Raw genomic sequence first — 17,431 nt, 5'->3', positions numbered from 1 at the left:
GCTGACATTAGACGCTTCATAGTTAATTAATCCCAGCTCTAATCTTATCTGGGCCGGGTAAGCGGTGCTCGGCAAATGAAGTGCCTTTCTGTAGATTTTAGTTGTGTGTTTGTTTAGGGCAGTATTCATTTTGCCTTTAAAGATCTCTATGCCATATGAGAGTGTTGGCCTGATCTTTGCTCTAAGGACTTCTAATAAGGGGGCAAGGGTTGGACTTGAAAGTTTCTTTGATAGTTTGTCCAAGGATACCACTAGAGCCGTAGTTTTGGCTGCGATCACACTGCTTTGCTTTGTGAAACTGCCCCTAGAGTCCAAGTGGACGCCTAAATATTTGTATGATTGGTCAATCGTAAGACTTGTTTTATTGATTGACCAGCCACCGCCATTGTAGCATTTCTTACCGAATGGGACTATCAGGGTTTTCTCCATATTAATTTCCAGTTGGTTGTCAAACGTGTATTGCGATAGTACACCAAGAAGCCTTTGTAACCCTACTCTAGTGAGGCTAAACAGGGCCAGGTCATCGGCATATAAAAGGTTGCATAATGCCGCACCTCCTATTTTAGGTGGATGACTATTTACCTTGTCTAGGGTGCTTGACAGGTCTGCTATAAATAGGTTAAAGAGAAGGGGGGCCAGTACGCATCCCTGTTTGACACCACGTGAGGTCATGATTTTTCGCGAGAGATGCGAGCCGGACCCTAACTTCACTCGAACCCAGGTGTCAGAGTAGAGTTGAATGATTGGGTTCAGTATCTTGTTTGGAATACCCCACTGTCAGTTTTTTCCAAAGGGCAGCCCTAGGTACTCTATCAAATGCTGCTTTGAAATCGACAAAGCAGCAAAGGACCAACCTGCGTGTTAATAAAGCTTTGTGGATGATAGTGGAAACTGCCAATAAGTTTGTCGTGGTTCCTGAATTGGCAACAAACCCTGTTTGATTCAGAGGAATCCGATCGTTGCCCTTTGCCTTAAATCCTCCAGAATGAGTCCTGCAAAATGTTTCGCCTCTGTCCAGTAGGGCGATTAATCTGTAGTTGTTCGGCATAGCTCGAGATCCAGCTTTGTGAATGGGGTGAATTATTGCGCCCCTCCACGAGTCCGGGATTGTCGATGTCCTCAAGATGTAATTAAAGATATTTAATAGGACCGTGGACCAGAAAGGGATGTCTGATTTAAATAGCCTTTGTGGCAGGCCATTCGGGCCTGGTGCTCCGTCTTGTCTTCCTTTTGTCACTGCTTTGACCACTCGTTCCTCAGTTAGTACAAGTACAGGAGTGGGGCCCAGGGTTGTACTGAGGGCGGTGTTCAATGATACATCAGCTCCAATCCCGCATACCCTCTGTGGTCTGGTGCAGTCGTGGTGGTATTGTGCCTGAAAATGAGCTGTTAAGTATGATACCCATTCTGCTTCCTGGATGTTTGCTGAGCCAGAATTTGTTAGGTTCAGGTTGGTGTGGTTGACAAGGGACCAGAATTTCCTTGAGTTTTTTTGCTTGCTTTCCCACACCAATTTTGCCCAATATTGGTTTTCCTGAGCCTGTTTCTCTTGGGAGACTGCCCTCCTAAATGCTTTTTGGGCATGATGATATGTGGCAAGGAAGGCACTGTTCCCCGGGAATTTTGAAACCAACCTCAATGCATTGTTTCTTGCTCTCTTTAGTGGTTTTAAGACGGTGGCGGTTGCAACCCCTGCTGGTGGTGAGCGATTTGATCTCTGCGTAGTCGCTGGATATGATTTGATCAGGTGAAGACACAGCTGCGACCATTTCTATGTCGGGTTGGTATCTTTGTCGAGGCTGCCTATTATGAAGTCCTTGCTTGTTTCTAAAACACTCTGACTGTTGGATTCATTCCATTTGAGGCGGTTTAGATTTTCAGTGTGAATACCCTTGTAGGTTATAGGTGCCACTTTGTGGAGATCCTGGTTTCGTTTCGATAGCTTTATTCGATTTTTAGATATAAAATCATAAAAGCACATTGCAAAATATATACACCATTACATTTCAATTCACATCACAGTAAATAACATTATAACATAAAATCTTTAAGAGAGGTCAGGTACCAAATCGATAGTATATCAAGTCAGAGTCTGGATATTAATACCCCTCACCCCGGCGCCGTTTCAGCACAACCAAAGGTTACTCCCTTCATTAATTTTGTATGGGGGTGGAGTGATTCTCTGGGATAAAAATCAGATATTCCCCAGGTGTGTATAGGTCCATGTCCTATCTGTGGTTTCCAAGTCTGGAGGTATGGGGCAACATTGCTGTTTATAAACTTTATCAGCACCAGATCGCCAGATCTCTCTTTTCGAAGCGGACCTAACCATCCCACCCTTCTAACACATTGTATTCTACCGTCGATGTCAGGGGGCAGGGGTCTATTCTTTGTTAACCAAAACAGTGCCTTGTTTCTTAGCTCCTGTTGACTTTCAGTTTTTCCATTCGTGAGCTCAGGCACACCAGAAAGGACACACACGAACGGGGCAGCCTCCGGTGGTAAATGGATGTGATTTGATTTTCGTGGCATGTTCCCTATATTGGGAAGTGGCCCTTTGGGTGGTATGGCTACTTTGTTCAGCCCCGTTTCAAGGGGACAACTATGTGTTGTTATTAGTTTGGCGGGGACTTTCTCGATGGGTTGAGTTAGTATACCTGGGACTGCCCGTCGAAGATGATTAATATTACTTTGGGGAGTTGTTAAAGGCATTACAGTGTCGCATAAGGGCTGTAAATGATTGGGGCCTGCCATACTTTTTAGGAGTAGCAAGTTTGTCTTAGTCATTTCCTCTAATGCCACAATCCTATCCCCAAGATTGTTCATTCTTTCTATTAAAGGGTGTATCGCAGAGTTAATCATAATTTGTAGCTGGACCAACAGGGTTGGTGAAGTTGGGGGTGCAGGCAATTTTTCCAGCTTAGCTTGGGTGCCTGTGTGTTTGTCCACTGGTCGTTTTCTTTTACCAGAAAGGTCCTGGAGAGACATTATGGGGTTCGTGTTACCTGTTTCAGGTGGACAGAGGGAAGTACCCAGGAGGTTTCCATAGGGTGGGGATAATGTACTGGACAGGTGGCTTGTGATGGCTGTAGGACAAAAGGATGCATTAATGTGCTCTGATGTCGACTTAACAGCAGCATACTTGGATTTGCATAGACTATTAAGTTCCTCCAGAAATGATAGATTTGGTGATGCGGCGGCTGACTGTGGGGGAGTGAAATCACTATTGGGACAGTCAATAGACAAACGTTTTCGTTCTATTCTTACAGGTTGTTGGACAGTAGGTGGTGTTGTCTTGATTAAGTAGTGGACCATCGTCCCCTTAGCCATGTCCCTTGTCACAGTAGGAATTTTCCGGCCCCCCTTGGAAGACATGGCGTAAGTAGCAGCAGGCACCTACAGGGAGTGGGAATGTCTTAGCACAAGTTATTTTACCTCTTTTGGTAGCACGGCCAGGGGGGGAGTAGCAGCAGGCACCTACAGGGAGTGGGAATGTCTTAGCACAAGTTATTTTACCTCTTTTGGTAGCACGGCCAGGGGGGGATTGGTAGCACGGCCAGGGGGGGGTAAAAGCAAGATCCTGGTTTGTAGTGAAGGTGGTGACCTGCTGCCTGTGATCACTTTCGGACCGTTGGTGGATGAAAAACTGTTCAATTTAAACAGTAATTCTGAATTACAGATGATAAAATCTAGATAAGACTTTTTTCTTCCGTTCCACCAGGTCCAATTTGGAGGTGAGTCACTTGTTGACCTTCCATTCACTACCAGGTAGCCTGCTTTGTAAAATCTCGTCACAGTGAGCTCACCTAATATATTTGGGGCTTGCTTCAGGGGTTTAGATTGAGTCATGGCCTCAATGATGTTAGTAGGGTCCGGCCCTTCCATGTCTGCAGCATTCTCCTGAAAGCGATTTGTGTTGAAATCTCCCGTGATGATGCGGTCCGAGTTGGGATATTCAGCGGCGATGTCATCCATGATCTCGCACAATCAGACCAGATGGTCTTTTTTTGTACAGGTGCTGGGGTTGATGTACACATTGACGAGGAGGAGTGAGCGCTGCCTCCTCCATGGATTGATTTTGACCCCGAGTAACCAATCTTCTTCAAAATGGAATTGATTGAAGGCTCCTTTTAAGTTGTTTAAGATGTATATGGACAGTCCGCCTTTGGTGTGGCAAATTGACTGTCCCTGAGTGCTGGTTTTCGGAATTCAATGTATCCTTCTATGGGGTGGTCCTCCGTTGCCCAGGTTTCCTGTAGAGCGATTGCTACATGTTTACACAAGAAAGCCATGGTGTCATCATTTGAGGTTTTTTGGTGAAGTCCGCTGATGTTCCATGAACACAGTGAAAATGGAGACCGCCCTTGCTTGTTGTCTCTTTTGTGCTGTGTGTCCGCCGCTGAGAGAGGTTTCTTAGAAGGATTGTGTGTTTTTGCAAGCATTTCACCAGCTGGTGGTCAGTTTAGGTGTTTTGATGACACGATTGCTGGCAACCACCCCCAGCTGTAATTAGATTCTGCATTGTCCACGCCTTTTTCGGGGCCTTTTGATTCAGCGTCGGACCCGGAGGCGTTTTTTAGGACCGAGTAGGGTCTCATGCGTCCTGTTTGGTTAGTTGTTGCAAGATAGCTGGGTGAAGTCGATCTTGTTAGCAGGGAGGTGGGATACCCGGGGGTGGAGTAGGGGTAGACTCTAATTCCCCATTTCCGCAGAATAAGCTTCTGTTCAAGAAAAGCTCCTACCCAACTGGCCGAGGAGAAAGTCCCCACCGTGACCTCGGAGGGTTGGTTTCCTCGAGGGGAGAGAAATTCGATGGATTCTATGTTGTTCGTGGTCAGGCCAGCTAGTCCCGGGATTCCTTCTGCTAGTTTTAACAGATTGGATCTGTTAAGAATGTCGTGCCGCCCTTTAGATTTGTATTCGGGGGCCAGAAGAATCTGATGGCGCAGTGGGTCATTATTGATTGACTCCAGAACACTTGTGGGCTTAATGTTGGAATTTTCGTCTATCCTATCTGGTTTGGTTTCATGTAACTGTTGTGACAGTCATTGCGAAGCCCGCTTCAAATGTAGACTGTGACTGATCCGAGCTCCAGGGTCGTTGCAGATGGTTTTGGAATAATTGAGTCTTGCCCTTGTGTTTTCTTTTCTCGGAGAAATGAGAGCCATCGATGGCCTGGATTTTTCTGGTGTAGTCTTGGGCCCGGTTGTACTTGCCGTCTCTGGGCTCTCCCTGGTGATTTCTGTGTGGGCACTGCCCTTGGTTATTTCTGGGGCCATAGTTTGTTTGCTTTGGTCCTGTGGGCTAATCACTGATTCTAGGATGAGTTTTTCCAAGGTAACTACCTTGGGGATAGTCCTTTGCTCTACGGCACTGCTTTTGACGGGGGATTTTTTGTTTTCTGGTTTTTTAAAGATAGGATAAAGATCCTGATGGACCATATTGGAGTTGGCCCTAAGTTTGTTTCTGACTTTGCGCTGACGTTTACGCTCTCTCTTGCTACGTGGTAGGACTGGCTCTGGAAGGGCCACCACTGTTGATTCGTTTTGAGAAACAGGACTGTTTATTTGCACAGGCTCAAGTTGATCATGCCTAGTTAGTTGTCCGGTTGGTGACAAAGGGCGGCCATTTTCAGCCTTCAGGTTTTTGTGGTTGCACGCTCTGGGGATGACCGTTCAGCTTCGTTGGGCCGTAGTTGTTCCTGTAATTGGCGCCTCTCCTTCATTTGTGTTTATGTTCTGCTTGGCAGGGACCTCAGTGGGTTTTAGATGTTCTTGCTGTATAGAGGATGGCGGTTTGGTGAAAACGTTTCCTCCTCTCAACAGCTTTACTTCCCTTAGAACAGTGGTTAAGCATTCTGGGAGCAGAGAAAGGGAATCTATTATTGGGGAGCAACAGCAGGTTGATTGGGCAAGCTACGTAGAGGCTTGCGCCCGTAAAATTAAGGAATTAAGTTTGTCTAGTTTGCTGTCGATCCCAGATGTAAATAGTGCCAGGGTGTTTAATAAGTCAACCTGCACCTCCAGTTTTAACGAGTGGTAATTAAGTGCATTAACTGTTTGCTGCAGGGTCTGTAGAAGTTGTGGCCAAGCACTGGTCCCAGGGTTTTCTTCAATATTTTGTTTTTCGTTTGGGGTCGGGCTGGACCTTGGGGAACTTTGAGAGGTCTTGAAGAGGGGCAGGTCCGTCATGAACTGATCGTTCTGGGCAGGCAGTACTGGCTGGCTTTGCAGTGTGACCTTTGTGTGTCCAGATGGCGAGAATAACATGTACGGGGGACTCAAAGCTGGTGGTGCTGTTGTGGAGATTGTTTGTGGGGTTGAGGATTGTTGGCTGCTATTAGAGTGCTCGGGGTTGGCTTGCCCGTGGATTTGTGCTGTCGTTGTTTGGTGAAAAGAGGCCACAGGAGGGTTAATCGAGGTCGCTACACAAGTTGTAGTGGGTTGAGGCGACATTAATTGGACCTCTGTTGGGCACATAGTATTCTCCGGCTGGGTTTGAGGAGTTTGATAAGACCAGTGGTCCGCTGCTGGAGGCACTGAAGACCTGTCCGATAAGAGGTGGTCAAGTTGAGCATTTTTATTGTTGTGGTCGTTACAGGTGGACCCAAAAATATAGACCTCTGATGGCTCAATTGCCCTCGTGGTTTCAGGTGCCCAATGGTGCGCCGAGGCCAGATTAAACGGCCCTAGTTGGACCAGGGGAATAATAATAGTAGTTGTTGCCTCTGGAGATTGCACTTGTGGTTGTGGCGATTCCGCGGGCTTTGATGACGTTTTTTAAAGAAGTCCCGTATGCTTGTTTTTTTTTGTGTTTTTAGGCTCTGGTTGGCGTTGGCCGAGACCTCTGCGATGTCAGGTAGTGTAGCTGTCCTTCTTTTGGGCGCTGTATACTTCCTCTCTTTTCCTGATCTCATTATTTCCCGAAGGCTTGGGCACTTCTAGTTGCTCTCGGGTCCAGCACCACTGGAACTTGTTTTGCAACTTTTTTACAGCAGCGAATTTTCGGAATTTCTGAGTCCTGGAACTGTACGAACTGTACTGTACTGAACTGTACGTAGGCTTTGCTTTGTGTGGCTATCTTCAAGTATGGCACCCCCCTGCTCGCCCCGTCCCTCATGCACTAGGACCCCCTGCCCCACCTCCACCCGCTGACACCACCACCACCTCTCCACCACCACCGGAGTCCGAGGCAGCTAGGGCAGTGTACTGGATGAAATGGGACCAGCAGGGTCTGGGTGGGACAGTCAGGGCCTAGGCTGGGTTCTGGGATGGGAGGCAAGGGGAGCAGCCCTAGAGCTGGTAGGTACCCGTAACCAGCCAGATAGTGAGCAACGAGTGAGGGATGACTGGGGGCGTGGGCGGTAGAAGGCTGGGGCGCCGGCCAGAGCCCCAGCGAGAGCAACAGGGACACCGCAAGCCGCGAGGCGCAAGGGCTGCCGGAGCAGGCGGAGTGGAGAACTCTGGGAGGGACTCAGGAGCTGTAGGGCTCTGCGTGCTTGAACTGCAAGCACGAACGCCGAGCAAACGCCGGGCAGTCAGCACGTCAAGGGGGGGCGGAGGGGACCAGAGAGAAGCCGGCCGCTCACCGGGGTGAACGGCGGTGATGGTGCGGGATGTTAACTCTCGTATTGCCTCTCTCGGTTAAACCCCCGTCAATCCTACGCCCCCCCTCGCTTGCACCGGGTGCCTTACCGTGAGTCTCCAGCGGATTTTCTCCGGTCTCCCTTCAGCCTCGCTGCCTCACTGTGCCTTTCGCCGAACCCGCAGCGCGTTCCCAGCTAGTCTCCGGCTCTCAGCACGGCAACCCCCGCACACCGAGCCGCCGCCACCGACAGCCTCTCCTCTCACTACGTCGTCACGCCTACCTGACAAGTCTGGTAACCACTCTAGTGGGACGCGGCCAATCTGCTCTGAGATCCAACTGAACAGCACGCAAAGACTTGTAATGTTCTCATATATCAGTTCTTTTCCTATTGTGAAGCGCTCGGACACCTTCGGGTAAAGTCCGCGCTATATAAAAACGCATAAATAAATTAAAAAAAAAGCTGCCTGACACCACAAGGTAGGCTAGGGTGTTGGGTTATACCCCCAGAGCTTTCTATATACTGCTGAAGTGGCTTTAATGTTAACAGTGTTGAGATATGTGATATCATCAGAGATCTCTTTAACCCGTTGGCTGCTTCCGCTTTTTTGCGGCAGTGCGGCCGTTTTAAAAAACGGGCTCGGTTGCGTCGGCCATTGGCCGACCGCAGCACCAGCGAGGTAGTTTGTCGTCGGCCAATGGCCGGCGGCAGCGGCCAACGGGTTAATCTAATAGTGATGTCCTCTATATAATCATGTGGAAGGTCATGAACCATGCATTGGGGGAATTATAATTGTATTTATCTAATGCTAGTTTCAACTGCAGTTTTAATCCACTAACTGTGTCGTGTGGAAACTAAATCTGATGTCTGCAAATGATTATTTTTATATTCCTAGGAATTCAAGTTGATGACTTCTTACCTAAAATAAATGGCAGCACAGACAAAGGTATGTAATGTAAATTACGATATATAAATATATAGCATCATTTAGAAATGTTAAATCTACTTTTTTAAGCAAAATGCTACAGCAAAATTGCAGTTATTTTGCAAAGGTGTTTTTGAGATCAAAAGCAAGTCTTATCCAGGTTTATAAACCGGGCACAAATAAAGTATTTTCAAGACCCCATTGTAATAAGTCGAGGTAACTATCCTAAGGAAACCTATGACTTGAGTTTTCCAATAGAAGGCTGTTGAAAGCCAGTGCTGTAAGGTTTTGCATCAGAAGTTGCTTCACATTACACAGAATCATAAAATTAAATTTTCTTTGACTTTGTTTGCCATTCTACATGAAACCACGATGAGTCTCAGCAGAAAAGTGAACCAAAGCAGAGTGCTCAGTAGAAGACCACCTGTTCACTAGCATACCTACAGTTCATGAGCAGGAGGCTTGAGGGTGATGTTTGTCAGTGATACCTATTGTCTGCAAGGGCATTGTGACAGCACTGGCTGCCTGAAATGCACTATTAAAGTTCTTATGATGCTTTTTAGGACTCGCGCCATGCGTTGCAGTGCCCAGCACTGCTCACGCAGGCGAGAGCCTTCGTGTAGGGTGTTTAGAAACGGACCCTGGAATCGCACAAGATTGTGCACGTGCTTTTCCTTTTTGCATCTGTAAAGAAAGGGAAGGAAGTTGGACAACATCAGAAAACGAGTTTCCACAATGTCGGCAATGACTGTCAAAGCAGCAAATGCCCTAGCGCTTCTTGGCCGTTATAAGACAATTGTGGGCGGATTTAGCCCCATACCTATTTGAATTGCCTGATTCATTCAAAGAGGAGGTAAAGTCAATACTTCTGGAGGGTCAAACATCAGCATCAGAAATATAGACTGTGCAATGGACGTCGCTATGACAGGATTCTGCCAACTAGCTGGAGCAGCGGTTATGAGGCGCCAAGGATAGCTGAAAGCGACCTCATTCCGTCCTGAGGTGCAGTCAAAGGTTCTAGATATGCCATATGACGGGCAACTACTATTTGGCCCCAAAATTGACGAGGCTCTACAAAATATTAAAAAGGACACTGACACTGCAAGGGCCCTGGGCACACTCCAATATAAAAATCAGTCCTTTCGAGGAAACAGAGGAAGGGTTCAATCTTCCTACAAAGGAGGTTTCCAATACTCTTCCAACCAGAGTAGACCACAGTACCAGCAACGCCAGCAGCAACAAGGCCAACGATCCTCGTATGGAAAGTCGTCCTTTCAGGATAAAGGACAAAAGAGAAAAGATGGACGAAGACAATGACTTGTTTATTCAGCCAGTTCGGACTTCATCTCACTTATTAAAAATTGGAGGAAAACGTACCCACTTTCTACAAAATTGGAGGATAATTACTACGGACCATTGGGTCCTTCAATTAATACAATTCGGCCATTCCATGGAATTCATAAACACTCCTCCACAAACTCCACCTCGCCCAATGCATCACAAGAACATACGGCTGCTTCTACGAGAAATCTCTGTCATGCTCCAGAAGGGAACAATAGAGAGGGTACCACCATCACAGAGGGGAAAAGGAATTTATTCCCGATTCTTTCTGATTCAGAAGAAAGAAAGAAAATGGAGGCCGATCCTAGACCTCAGGGCCCTCAACAAATTTCTGCAAAAGCAGTCGTTTCGCATGTTAACGATACAAGAAGTCTTACATCTTTTGGAGGAGGGAGATTTAATGGCGTCACTGGACTTACAGGACGCTTACTTCCATATACCAATTCACAAAAATCACTAAAAGTACTTGAGATTTGCAGTAGCGGGCAGGCATTTCCAGTTCCGTGTCCTTCTCTTTGGACTCAAGTCTGCACCCTGCATCTTCACGAAATGTCTTTCCCCAGTGGCCGCATACCTCAGACAGCACCGTCTTCAAGTCTTCCCATATCTGGACGACTGGCTAATCAAGGCACCATCCTTCGAAGAAGAGTCCAAGTCAGGGGTCTCCAAACCGGTCCTGGATGGCCGGATCCATGCCAGATTTTTAAAACTACTACATGTATCTCAATGGGGGTATCCAAAAAATCTGGAATGGATCCGGCCCTCCAGGACCGGTTTGGAGACCCCTGGTCCAGGTCTTCCAACGCCTGTCTAAGTCTCTTCAATCACCTGGGTCTCACGCTCAACCAGGAGAAATCGACTCTGCAACCTTCTCAAATCATCAACTTTCTAGGAGCAACCCTGGATACACGTTCTGAAAGAGCGTTCCCATTCACAGGAGAGGAAAACCAAACTCCTAGCACTGGCATCTGGAGTGGCCTCGAAAAAAGTGTTGATGGTCCACCTAAGTCCTTTTTGGGGATGATGTCATTGTGCATACTTTTGATCCCTCATTGCCGTCTACGGATGCGCCTTCTGCAGGAGGCACTTTCCAGACAGTGGGTCCAATGCACAGGGTCATTCGACGACCGCATAAATGTGACTGTTCAGATGGTGAAAGCTTTGCGATGGTGGATGTCATCACGAAACCTGTCTCAAGGATTGACATTCCTGCCTCCAGCTGCTCCCCATGTCATTACAACGGACGTCTCCTTAGAAGGTTGGGGAGCCTTTCTGCAGGAGCTGCAGGTAAGCGGAAAATGGTCAGCTGCAGAGAAAAAGCTCCATATCAATCTGCTCGAGCTGAGAGCGGTCTTCCTGGCCCTGCAGTCTTTCCTACCAAGGATCAAAAACTCCCTAGTGCTAGTCAGGACAGATAACACTACGACGATGCATTAGCTCAACAAACAGGGAGAGACGCGCTCGCTGACCCTCTCTCGCGAGTCTCAAAAAATCTGTAACTGGCTTATAATGAACAATGTAGCCCTACGTGTGGAATATGTCCCAGGCACGGACAATGTACTCGCCGACTCGTTGAGCAGGCAGAAGACATCCTCACACGAGTGGGAGCTGGATCAGAAGATCCTCAACCAAATCTTCTCCAGATGGGGCACGCCACGGATCGATCTCTTTGCAACGAGGATGAACGCCAAATGCCTACACTTCGCAAGTTGGCATTGCCAGTCAGGGTCTCTAGGGAATGCATTTTCCATTGCATGGCGCAACGTCTGTGCGTACGCTTTTCCGCCATTCCCGATGCTTCCCAGAGTCCTCATGAAGATGAAGGTGGAGCCTTGTACTCTAATTTTAGTAGCCCCAACTTGGCCGAGGCAGCATTGGTTCACAGAACTCCACCGTCTGTCCCTGAGACCGCCGGTCTGTCTGAAGCAGTGTCCATCTCTGCTCACAATGAACGAAAGGCAAGTTCAACATCCGGATCTGAAATCTCTCAGGTTAGCCGCCTGGCACCTAAGTTCCGAGAGTTCCAAAATTTGAATATTCCACAAGACTGTAGAGACATTCTTGCCAGAGCATGAGTGGATAGCACTACCAAAACGTATTCCCTGAAATGGAAGCGGTTTTGTGTTTGGTGTGCAGATCAAAGGATACGCCCTTTCTCTTCCTCACCGGAACAAGTTTTACCTTACCTGTTACATCTGGCAAAGTCGGGCCTAGCCCACTCCTCCATTAAAGTCCACTTGGCGGCGATATCCCGTTATAAGAGAACTTCAACGGGTCCATCCCTCTGGTCAAGCAGGTTGATCAAACAATTTCTGAAGGGATTATACAGGTCTTTCCCGCCAGTAAGTATGTTACCACCTACCTGGCATCTGAATGTAGGTCTTAATCAGCTCATGAAGCATCCATTCGAGCCAGTGCACAGAGCTGACCTAAAATACATCTCTTGGAAAACAGCCCTCCTACTGGCGCTCACCTCTGCAAGGAGGGTGAGTGAAGTACAGGCGTTTTCAATTCAGGATCCTTTTCTACAGTTTAAAAACGACATGGTGATCCTCAGGACCAATACGAGGTTTATTCCGAAGGTTCCGTCGGATTTCCACCTTAATGAGCCTGTGGTTTTGCGTTCCTTCTTCCCAAATCCTAGCACAGCAGCTGAAAGATCATTACATTCTTTAGATCTCAAGCGATGCTTGAAATTTTACATTGACAAAACAAAAGCGTTCAGGAAGTCAAACCAGCTGTTTGTGGCTTACAGCAGACCTAGGGAAGGGTCTCCCACTTACTAAGCAGAGCATCTCGCGATGGATTTCTGCGGCCATCTCTTTCTCTCATGAACAAGCAGGACAGCCACTACGCTCTAAAGTGCAAGCCCACCCCACAAGAGCTATGTCCACTTCTATGGCACTCTTTGCAGGGGTGCAGTCATTAACATTTGCAGAGCGGCAACGTGGAAGTCGCCGCATATCTTCACTAGGCATTACTGCCTGGACACGGAGCTGATGAAAGATGCAGCGGTGGGACAAGCAGTATTACGCCAGTCGCATGATATGTTATTATCTAATGACTTGTATATACTGTACCATCAGAAATGTGCACTCTGCATTGCTTGCTTCTCTGATTCAGGCATGTAAATCTATGAAAGACACCCATAATACTGGATAAGAAATGCATTACTTACCTGTAACTGCAGTTATCCAGTATTGGTGTAGTCAACCACTTGACTAATCCTCCTATTCCACCAGAGAAAATTTCTCAACTGCTGTGCAATTAGCTGGCGGACTACTTTACTGACAAAGTAACCTCCATATTCTCTGCTTTCTCTCCTCAAGCTATGTCTCCAGTGAAATCTCCAGTCCCTAATCAATTTCCTAATTCTCCGTCTTTTTCTTTTTTTTTATTCAGTCACACATGAACAAATTTCACATCTCGTTACCACCATTAAATCAGGCTCACCATTAGACCCTTGCCCTCCTTCCATTCTTAACCTCATTCCTGAGGCTATCTCACCTGCAATAGCCACTATTTGCAATAATATGTTTCAGGAAGGTTCCTATCCGTCGGTATGGAAAAAAAGCAATCATCAAACCCCTTTTAAAAAACCCTCCCTTGATCCTACAGACCGTGCTAGTTTCAGACCAATTGCATGTTTACCTTTTCCTTCCAAAATTTTTGAAAGCCTTATGAATCAACAACTCTCCGATTTTGTTGATACTCATAACCTATTGGATGATACCCAATTCGGCTTTAGGAGTGCACATGGAACTGAAACAGCGCTTATTAAAGCAGCAGATGAAATTAGGTTCACACTAGACAAGGGTGGAGCGGCAGTCCTGATATTGCTAGATTTGTCAGCGGCTTTCGACACGGTCGATCACAACATCTTGATCGACCTTGTCGCAGCCATTGGGGTGAATCACAAAGCCAAGGCCTTGATTGCATCCTTCCTACATAACCGGTCTCAAACAGTTAAACTGGGTTCTTTTTATTCATCTCCTCTTTCCCTTCCCTGTGGTGTACCACAGGGCTCCTCGCTAAGTCCGACGCTTTTTAACATCTATGTGTCGGACTTGGCGAGGGTGATAAAGGAACATGACATCAGCCTTACCACCTATGCTGATGATACCCAGTTAGTCCTTTCTATACACCGGGACGGAGACAGGGTGGCCGCCAACTTCCGGGAAGCAATGTTGTCCATCAGCTCATGGATGGCGGCCAACTGTCTCAAACTGAACTCCAGCAAGACCGAGATTATGTTGTTTGGCAAGTTAGAACCCTGCTGGTCCCCTCAGTGGTGGCCAAGTGAACTAGGCCCCCTGCCTATACCTGTCAAAAAAGTAAGAAACCTTGGAGTCATCTTTGATGATCGGCTTCTTTTTAACCATCATGTAAACAATGTAGTTTCCTCATCTTTTTTCACTTTGAAGAAAATTTAAAAAATCCTACCCTCCATACCCACTTCGGCGGCAAAACCCTTATCACCGCCCTGGTATTCTCACGAACTGATTATTGAAATGCCCGTCTCCTCAACGCCCAGGCTAAAGTGCTTAATAAGCTGCAGTTGGTGCAGAACGCGGCAGCCAGGGTACTGCTTAATATCCCAAAACATCACTCCATTTCCCCATTTATTCGCAATCTGCACTGGCTTCCAGTGAGAAGTCGCACAAAGTTTAAGGCCCTATGTATAGCTTATAAAGCTATTAACAATACGGGACCTCGGTTTCTCAAATCAGCATTTAAACCTCCATAGGCACCAAGAATCCTCCGTTCATCTTCAGCCCATCCTTTGAACGTCCCATCTACAAGAAAGGTCAACTGGGGTGACAGACGTTTCATAGTGGCTACTGCCAGACTGTGGAACTCACTCCCCCTGTGTATTAAGACTTGCCCCCACGCTGCTTAGTTTTAGGAAACAACTTAAAACCTGGTTGTTTACACAATAGATGCTTTAGTTTGTGCAGTTTCTGATCGCTACAGCGCTGAGACACCTCCGGGTATTTGCGCACTAAACAAATTGCATAAATAAATAAATAAATTCATAGATTCACATGCAACCCTCCCGCCTCCCCTGGAAGGACTCACCTAATTCTCTCAGTAACACGTCTACTTAGCTTAGTGCGTACGAAAATCTGAGGGACTGTGGCTCCTGCCAGGAGGGTTCTAGAGGGAGGTGACAGCTGATTGGCTCTTCTCTAGAGTTTGGTCCTTTTTACAACAGGACATGGATATGTTACTAAGGTGAGGCCTTTAGGCCTACTAATCTCTATATGTCTATAGGACATTACTTATTTATGTACCGGGGACTCCCATCCAGACGACTGGGCATGTGAATCTATGAAAGACACCAATACTGGATAACTGCAGTTACAGGTAAGTAACGCATTTCTTTCTTGGATTCCACTTACATTTCTGTTAAACTTTCTTATACATCACATCTGGAATTCTTGTAGCTTTCAAGCATTTCCATATGTAGCCTCGTATCTGCGTGATGCATAGCTGGCATTGGTGTTTCCGTATTGGACGGTTAGATTTGCTATTCCCTTTCAATACAGTCACTATTGGAAAAAAACATAAGACGGGGCAGTATCTATAGGTCTCAGATTGCGGGGGTGGATAGCGTGTCCCTCTTGTCTGGACAGTGTACATTCCAAGCAGAGTCATCAGTGACTGTGCGGTATTGAGAGCGGTGGCAGGAAATGCTTGTCGCAGGCAGATCAGTTTACTGTCTGCAGATGTAAGTGTATCCGCCAATGCGCATGCCACTGTTTTCTTGATTCCTTTTCTGGAGCAGTAGTTCCACCATTTACGAAGACATATTTCTGCTTAATGATTTCTATCGTACTGTGTGTGTGTTTATTTTTTATTTATTATGTGTGCAGTGCATGTAAAAAGGCTTTTGTTTCAATTAGAATTTGTTTCTATATTTACTTCAGCTACAAAGATATTATGTATGGACAACTGCACGAATATATATATATATATATATATATATATATTTTTTTTTTTTATCAAAATGGTTTTCAGGTTTAAAAATGTAATGTGTAATATAGCCCCTCCCGATTGCACATCCTTGAATCTGGCACCGTGTTCAGGTGGAGTTTGGTGGCCCGAACAGCCATAGATGACTTTCTTTGATTAAAGGACAGGTCCAGCAGCACACAGATGTGTGGTAGAATGTGGAAACATAGACTACAACGCAACCATAGCAAACCATAACCAAATCGTAGCAGAACCATAGACTTTGAACATACGCTACCAAAGCCCTGATGTTGCATACATCTGTCCCTGCAAACATTTCCACCCACCCCAATTTCACTATCAAGGACTTAACCTAAACAAGCATATGCAATGCAATAGGACTCTCATTACTGAAAGGTTGAACTATTGGTGTTGCATTATTGTTTGCAACAGCAATAGCTCAAACTTTCAGTAATGCGAGACCTATTGCACTGCAAATGCTTGTTCTTATTGCAACGACTTCAGAACTCTCTCTTAATACCAAAGTACATGACAGGAGTTTAAAGGGAGTTTATGCTCTCCTATGTATTGTTTTGCTTTGTACCACATACTAAAATACCTAAATGCAAGTTGTTTTCTATTGCATTGTGTATGTAACTTACCCAGAAGGTTAGCAGTCTTGTGGAAAGTGGCTTAGAGAAAAACTTTGCAAAGAACCACTCTGCAAATCCTATTGTCAATTCTAAGGCTTTTATTTGTATCATGTTTGTTTAACAGGTCATACAAATGGTGTAGAAGTTGAATCAAAAGATGTACATATGACTTGCTCTTTTGTGTGGTAGCAGAATAAGCAAGCATTAGCAAAGCCAATAGGTCTGGCGTGGTCTCCCATCCTTTTGGCAGTTCTTGTTCTGTTTTGTCATGGTTTTTGCAAAACTTTATTGTTCTGGAAGCTGCTGACTACTCGTCAATCTAAAAATGTTGACTAAAGGCAAAAATGTTTTTTGTCTCAAAAAAGCACACATTATCATAGTACACCCTAGGACTGAATAGAAATACTTTTTGTTGCTGTGCTAATTGCGGAACAGCATGCTGTCATATATTGTTAAGTCATTCAGTGGCTGAAATCGTCTAATGCAAGCTTGAGTGGGTTAGACAAAAGTGTGAATGACAGAACCACAGACAAATGGATAGAATGTGTCCAAAAACCCCTATAAGGAACTGCCAAACTCATAATATTAGTACAAACAAAAGGACTTGCCTAACACAGACTTTAGAAAGCCAATCGTTCTGCCCTTGCCTGCCAGCCTCTTACATTTTGAGAACGAAAGAATCAAGGAAGAAAGTAAGAAAGTAGGAAGGAAGTAAAGACTGAAGAAAAAAGTAAAGCAGGGATCAAGAAAGAGAAAAAAGGCAAGAAAGGATGCACTAGAATGACGTAAGGAATGAAAGAAGGGAAAGGGAGAGAAATTAGGAAAGTATGAAATAAAGAATAAAAGAGAAAAGAAAGGAAGAGAAAACAATAGAGAAAAGGTAAGCGAAAAATCAAGAAAAGGTAAGAAAAAGAAAAAGGAGGAAATCAACTTTTAAAATTGCAGATTAAACATGTTAAAAACTGATTTTCT

The 17,431-nt window shown here is 45.8% G+C and overlaps 1 protein-coding gene across 8 annotated transcripts in view; it reads left to right on the top strand.

The window, feature by feature from the left end:
- The window catches only part of SLMAP (sarcolemma associated protein), a 1,163,639-nt gene that overhangs the window by 540,497 nt on the left and 605,711 nt on the right, over positions 1 to 17,431 (top strand). For all 8 annotated transcript variants that reach the window (XM_086939108.1, XM_086939110.1, XM_086939104.1 and 5 more), the window contains exon 11: positions 8,481 to 8,531. In XM_086939108.1, the coding sequence (XP_086795234.1) occupies positions 8,481 to 8,531 (51 nt within the window). The remainder of the gene's footprint in view (positions 1 to 8,480; positions 8,532 to 17,431) is intronic.

This window comes from Lissotriton vulgaris, chromosome 9 (genome assembly GCF_964263255.1).
Source record: "Lissotriton vulgaris chromosome 9, aLisVul1.2, whole genome shotgun sequence".
NCBI classification, from domain to species: Eukaryota; Metazoa; Chordata; class Amphibia; order Caudata; family Salamandridae; genus Lissotriton; species Lissotriton vulgaris.
Note: the sequence above shows the minus strand (reverse complement) of the source record. Positions and strands in the feature narration are given on the sequence as shown.